Source organism: Phoxinus phoxinus (genome assembly GCF_949152265.1).
Source record: "Phoxinus phoxinus genome assembly, chromosome: 15".
NCBI classification, from domain to species: domain Eukaryota; kingdom Metazoa; phylum Chordata; class Actinopteri; order Cypriniformes; family Leuciscidae; genus Phoxinus; species Phoxinus phoxinus.
In genome coordinates, this window is record NC_136890.1 from 34,133,151 (window position 1) to 34,140,533 (window position 7,383).

The 7,383-nt window shown below is 30.1% G+C and overlaps 1 protein-coding gene across 1 annotated transcript; it reads left to right on the top strand.

Annotated features, from left to right (window-relative positions):
• Positions 1–1,901: 1,901 nt before the first annotated feature.
• On the top strand, positions 1,902–6,100 carry prxl2c (peroxiredoxin like 2C). Its single transcript, XM_079637521.1, has 6 exons — positions 1,902–2,114; positions 2,195–2,263; positions 2,703–2,756; positions 4,774–4,879; positions 5,508–5,642; positions 5,721–6,100. The coding sequence occupies exons 1-6, from the start codon at positions 1,923–1,925 to the stop codon at positions 5,846–5,848; spliced, it is 684 nt and encodes a 227-aa protein (XP_079493647.1). The 5' UTR covers positions 1,902–1,922; the 3' UTR covers positions 5,849–6,100.
• The last annotated feature ends 1,283 nt before the right edge of the window (positions 6,101–7,383 follow it).

Here is a 7,383-nt window from a genome sequence, read left to right on the forward strand (position 1 = left end):
CTTATAAATAACCAAAAAAGTGCAAAATTGTTGATGCATTATGATGATTTATTCAAAGATATGATTTAACATTATTATTGTTATGCTTTTCTTTTTTGTGTATGTATATTTACATAATTTGATGTATGCAAATCCAGGATATTCATGTTTTCTGTGGTGTATCATTGTTTGTTCATTGTAAATGATACAACATTGCTTAACTTCCCTGAGCTTGTAGTTATGTATAAATTTGCAATAAAAAAATAATTAAAAAATGACGTAATAATTTAATTGTGAAATGTTTGTCATCATATCGACTGTTATATTTTTTACTTTTTATGTCATAATTTCGACTTTACGTCTCATTGTAATGATTTACTATATTATTTATTTCCTTATGTGGTTTAAATGGGGTTTCATACTGTACAAATAATACACGCGTCGTGACGTCACTGCTGCATAACGCGCGCGTTTTTGCTGCGTTGGGAAATGGGATATTTAATCGAATCGGTTCGAATGATTCGATCTTATTGAGCTATGATACAGTTCTTTTTTATTGAAATTTGATCATTGTTACCAGTTCCCATGAATAATATAATAATGATGATTCCCAATATAGTGTTAGCAATTCGCAGTTTTACGTGTGAAACTCATCAACTACCCTACATAATTAAATTTTCTTAAATCATTGGACTGAATCAATGAAAAGAATCACCTTTCGTTCGTGAATCTCACATTAGTATTCCACTAAAATAGTTAAAATAAAAATAATGGAGTTTTTATTTTTTATTTTTTTATTAGTATTATTTTTAACAAAGAATTCAACTTATACAGTAATCATCATCGTACAACAATATTGCTTTAGGATGACAGATATCACGTATCTTTAAACAAAAAGTCACAAGAAAGAACAATAAACAAAAATATATACATATAAAAAATAAATAAAAAAGATTTCTTCCTTTTTCCTAAATACATCCAAGATTCATAAAATGTAGTAAATCTAGTGGGGACATTACAATGTAAAGAATTTTTCCATAAAGGCTAACAAAATATAATTCTTTTTATTTTTTATTAACTTCTGAAAATAATGGAGTGTTAAGAGGAACGTAACGCGAGTTACGTAATCAGATTACGTTTCCAAGTGACTATAAAGTAATTTAAATTAAGCAAATTAAGTTATTTAACTTAAGCATTACTTTTAAATGTACAACAAGTTGCTTTCTCAAATAAGTGAGGAAGGGAATTAGTAACTTATTTTTAGGGAGTAACACGATATTGTAACGCATTACATTTAAAAGTAACTTTTTTTATTTTTTATTTTTTTATTGCATTGCTAATAAGGCTGTGAAACGATTAATCGCGATTAATCGCATCCAAAATAAAAGTTTGTGTTTACATAATAAATGTGTGTGTACTGTGTATAATTATTCTGTATATATATAAATACACACACGTGCATGTATATATTTAAGAATTTTTTTATATTTAAATATAAAATATTCATATTTATATATAATATAAATTATATATAAATCTATATACAGTATACACATGCAAATATTTCTTAAATATATACATGCATGTGTGTGTATTTATATATAGGCTACTAAATAATTATACACAATACACACACATTTAATATGTAAACACAAACTTTTATTTTGGATGCGATTAATCGCGATTAATCGTTTCACAGCACTAGAACATACAGAATCAATACCAGGGGTAAATGTAATTGAGAGTACAGTTACAGGTTATAAAGTCAGGAGAATATCATGCAAATGACACAGTGAGACAGTTTTAAGGGCTTTGGAGTTGCTGGATACATTTAAAAGTAACTTTCCCCAACTCCGAGTCAGAAATAATGTCATAAATTACCGGTTGCCTTTATTTGCTCATGATCCGCCGGGATGGGCGTGGCCAAGCAAACTTCCCTAAAGATGGCTCCCGTTCTCCCGATAACTCAACAGGGTCAGATCGCTCGCGCTGGACACCTGGAGAACCGCACGCGGGATCCACGCGATCTCCGTGTCTCCGATGTCAGCGACTGCTGGGTCTATGATCGACACGGAGTGTGTAAACCCTTCGACAGTTTGCACCAACACAGCAAAGCGATCATCATCTTCGTGCGTGTAAGAAAACCACGACTGGTGTGTGTGTGTGTGTTGTGTGCAAATGTCATTCTGATTGTGCTTCTCAAATATTTTGGCAGAACTTTTTGTGCTACACATGCAAAGAATATGTGGAGGATTTGGGTAAGATACCTCAGCATATGTTGCAGGTGAGGAGAATTATTTGATTTTATCGATTTTATCAATTATGTGTCAGTAATCATGTATTATTAGATCAGAATATAGAATATTGCTGCATACGTGGATAAAGAAACAACTATTAGGTTCATTATGTAACTACCTTGGTTAACACTAACTAACAATGAGCAATACTTCTACAGCATTTATTAATCTTAGGTAATATTAATTTCAACATTTACTAATGCGTTATTAAAATCAAATGTTGTATTTGTTAACATTAGTTAATGCACTGTGAACTAACATGAACAAACAATGAACTGCTGTATTTTTATTAGCTAACATGAACAAAGATTAATAAATACTGTAACAAATGTATAGCTCATTGTTAGTTAATATATTAACTAATGAACCTTATTGTAAAGTGTTAACAAAATGATGTATCTTTTCTCTCTTTCAACAAATGTATAGGAATCGAATGTCAGATTGGTAGTGATCGGACAGTCGTCGTGTTCTCATATCGAGGTAGGATGTGTTTATTAATGTTCTAATAAATTATGTTGTTAAAAATAATTAGGCAACATAAATATAACATACAACGGTTTAAATTCACAACACCCTCTTTCTAGCTTTGAGTGCATTTAAAAAAAAAAAAACTTTTTTAAAATGCACTCAAAGCTAGAAAGAGGGTGTTGTGAATTTAAACTGATGCATTGATTTTGATGACTATTAAAGGTGCACAAAATAAAAAAAAATAGCTTGGATTCCCCCAATATTAAATATTAAATGTAAAAAAATTATATAATATATTTAATATTGGGGGAATCCAAGCAATTTTTCTAAATATATATATATATATATAACATATTTAATATTGGGGGAATCCAAGCAATTTAAAACATTTTTTTGATATATATATATATAACATATTCAATATTGGGGGAATCCAAGCTATTTTTTACATTTTTTTGATATATATATTTATATATAACATATTCAATATTGGGGGAATCCAAGCAATTTAAAACATTTTTTTGATATATATATATATAACATATTCAATATTGGGGGAATCAAAGCTATTTTTACATTTTTTTGATATATATATATATATATATATATATATATATATATATATATATAACATATGTATAATATTGTGGGAATCCAAGCTATTTTTTACATTTTTTTGATATATATATATATAACATATTTAATATTGGGGGAATCCAAGCAATTTAAAACATTTTTTTGATATATATATATATAACATTTTCAATATTGGGGGAATCAAAGCTATTTTTACATTTTTTTTATATATATATATATATATATATATATATATAACATATTCAATATTGGGGGAATCCAAGCTATTTTTTACATTTTTTTGATATATATATATATATATATATATATATATATATATATATATATATATATATAACATATTCAATATTGGGGGAATCCAAGCTATTTTTACATTTTTTTGATATATATATATATATATATAACATATTCAATATTGGGGGAATCCAAGCTATTTTTTACATTTTTTTGATATATATATATATATATATATAACATATTCAATATTGGGGGAATCCAAGCTATTTTTTACATTTTTTTGATATATATATATATATATGTATAACATATGTAATATTGTGGGAATCCAAGCTATTTTTTTTATATATATATATATATATATATATAATATAATATATAACATATTCAATATTGGGGGAATCCAAGCAATTCTTTTTGATATATATATATATAACATATTCAATATTGGGGAATCCAAGCTATTTTTACATTTTTTTGATATATATAACATATGTAATATTGTGGGAATCCAAGCTATTTATATATATATATATATATATATATATATATATATATATATATATATATATATATATATATATATATATATATAACATATTCAATATTGGGGGAATCCAAGCAATTCTTTTTGATATATATATATATATATATAACATATTCAATATTGGGGGAATCCAAGCTATTTTTTACATTTTTTTGATATATATATTTATATATAACATATTCAATATTGGGGGAATCCAAGCTATTTTTTTACATTTTTTTGATATATATATATATATATATATAAAACATATGTAATATTGTGGGAATCCAAGCTATTTTTTATATATATATATATATATATATATATATAATATATAACATATTCAATATTGGGGGAATCCAAGCTATTTTTTATATACCGGTATATATATATATATATATATATATATATATATATTTTATATATATATAGAACATATTTAATATTGGGGGAATTAAAGCTATTTCATTATTATTATTATTTATTTATTTTTAATTTAACGCAATAGTTACTTTCCCTGGTAATTAGTTACTTTTGTAATGATATAACTCAGTTACTTTTTGTGAGTAGTAACTATAACTAAGTAACTTTACCCAATACTGGTTATAACACAAAATCATTACACTTTAAAACTGTCCAATATCTGTGAATCTCTATATGTTGTAGGGGTTCTGCTCTCTGACAGGCTATCCTCATGAAATATATGTGGATCCGGAGAGACAGATTTATAAGAAGCTTGGAATGAGACGAGGAGAGACATACATGGAGACCCGTAAGATCCTCTGAAGCTTGACTTTAGAGCCGTGTATTTCATGCATGCATTTGGCATTTCACTAACATGTCTTTTTATACATAACTTGCTTTTTTTTCTCTCCTCTAATGCACATTTTGTATATTCCCCCTGCTTATATTAGATTAGCATGCCAAATGATTGGTTTGATTAAATGTGCATTTTTTTTTAATGTTTCCATCTATTTTTACGCACATTTTTTTGGCATATCGCTGGATGTAAACATTCATAAATTCAAAATGTGCATAAAAAAACTTCTTGAGGCGGATTATTGTTTAATCTGATAAGAAGTCATGCGGATAAACTACGATGGAAGTGTCTTTGCCTCAGCGTCAGCTGTGATTGGATAACTGGAGTAACCAGTGGACCAATGGCATCGCAGCGTCTCTAATGTTTCTGAAACACCGGAGTTAAAGTGTGTGATCAGAATGATTTTGGTTTAATTCCCTCCAGAAGCGTCTCACACTCATTTCCCAGGAAGTGATGATTTTGTTCTCTTGAACACATGGGTTCTTTATTTGCACATTTTTTTAATGCATTATTCCAATTATGTGCATGTTAAATTCGCACCTTTGAATGGAAACATAGCTATCTTCATCTGCATTTGTAGCTTCCAACAGTCCACATGTGAAATCCAGTCTCCTCATTGGCAGTCTGAGAAGTATGTGGCGTGCCATGACCAGCCCTGCTTTTGACTTTCAAGGAGATCCGTTACAGCAAGGTGGAGCCCTCATTGTAGGCCCAGGTGACGAGCTTTCTTAATACAATGTTTAGATCTCGTTTAGATCTCCGAATCTAAACATTTTTGTGATTTATTTCACAGGTCCAGAGGTGCATTTTGCTCATTTTGACATGAATCGGTTAGACCACATGCCAATCAACTGGTTGCTTCAGTTAGCAGGTCTTCACACATTGGACTTCAGTGATCGCCCTAAAATCATTGATATCTAAAAGAAAATCATGTTATGCCATCATAGATCTGCACTCTATGCTTGCAGCTGTTATACTGCAACACTGCTCTCTGTTTGAACTATAATAGCTCAACATCATTGTATACTTAATATTGTTTTTATATTATATTTATGTTGGATAGGAACAAGCCATTCCATTGATGGGGACCATTGGTTTTATCTCTGTCCTAAATTGCAATTTGTTTAATATTATGTCTTGAATTTCAATAAAAAATTTAAATTATATACATGCATACAATCTCTCAATCTCTTCCACAAGTCAGCCCTTACCAAACACACAATACTATATTTGGGGGGCAACCCTATCTGCATGTATGTGTATATGCATGCTTGTATGTATGTGTGCATGCATGTTTGTATTTATGTATGGATGTATGTGTGAATGTATGCATCCTACATGAATGCACGAATGTATGCACAAATGTATGCATGAATGCACGAATGTATGCATGAATGAATGCACGAATGTATGCATGAATGCACGAATGAATGCATGAATGTATGCATGAATGCACGAATGTATGCACGAATGAATGCACGAATGTATGCACGAATGAATGCACGAATGTATGCATGAATGAATGCACGAATGTATGCATGAATGCACGAATGAATGCATGAATGTATGCATGAATGCACGAATGTATGCACGAATGAATGCACGAATGTATGCATGAATGCACGAATGTATGCATGAATGCACGAATGTATGCATGAATGCACGAATGTATGCACGAATGTATGCATGAATGCACGAATGTATGCATGAATGCACGAATGTATGCATGAATGCACGAATGTATGCACGAATGAATGCACGAATGTATGCATGAATGCACGAATGTATGCATGAATGCACGAATGTATGCATGAATGCACGAATGTATGCACGAATGAATGCACGAATGAATGCACGAATGTATGCATGCCCATGCACGAATGTATGCACCAAGGGCGTAGGTTTGGTCTCAGCTTTGGTGGGGACATCCCACCCCCACACCACCCCCTTATTTTTTCAGCCAATCAAATGACGGCGTTCCTTGTACTGGCCATGGGAATCGATGCAAATCGCTGCAACAGGGATTTTTTCCTGGCTCAAAACTAGGCGGAGTTGATAAAATTCTGATGATGTATTTTAATAAAAAGATAATTAACTTGTATTTTTCATATACCAACATATAGCCTACTGTGTTTTCCACAGTACTTTTGTGGATGGACCTCGGTATCTCTGGAGGGGTCCGGGGGCATGCCCACCCGTAAGAAAATTTTGTACATTTTAAAGATAAATTCATTCATCTGGTGCACTTTGAGTCACCAGAATCCACTGTTAAAAATAAATAATCCACCCGCCCAAACTATTCTCTGATTATCTGATCATCACATTAATTACAATTCAAATTATCAGTGTTAAGCATGATAATATGGTAAAATGTCACACTGTAGTAGGGTGATTTAAAAATAACATTTATTTAAAATAAAAGTTCTTCTTTTGGCAAAATTACATTTCTTTAATAG

Coding starts and splice junctions, on each gene's coding strand:
- prxl2c (XM_079637521.1), top strand. CDS start 1,923: ATGGCTCCCGTTCTCCCGATAACTCAACAGGGTCAGATCGCTCGCGCT. Junction 2,264..2,702: donor TACCTCAGCATATGTTGCAG/GTGAGGAGAATT, acceptor ACAAATGTATAG/GAATCGAATGTCAGATTGGT. Junction 2,757..4,773: donor CGTCGTGTTCTCATATCGAG/GTAGGATGTGTT, acceptor TATATGTTGTAG/GGGTTCTGCTCTCTGACAGG.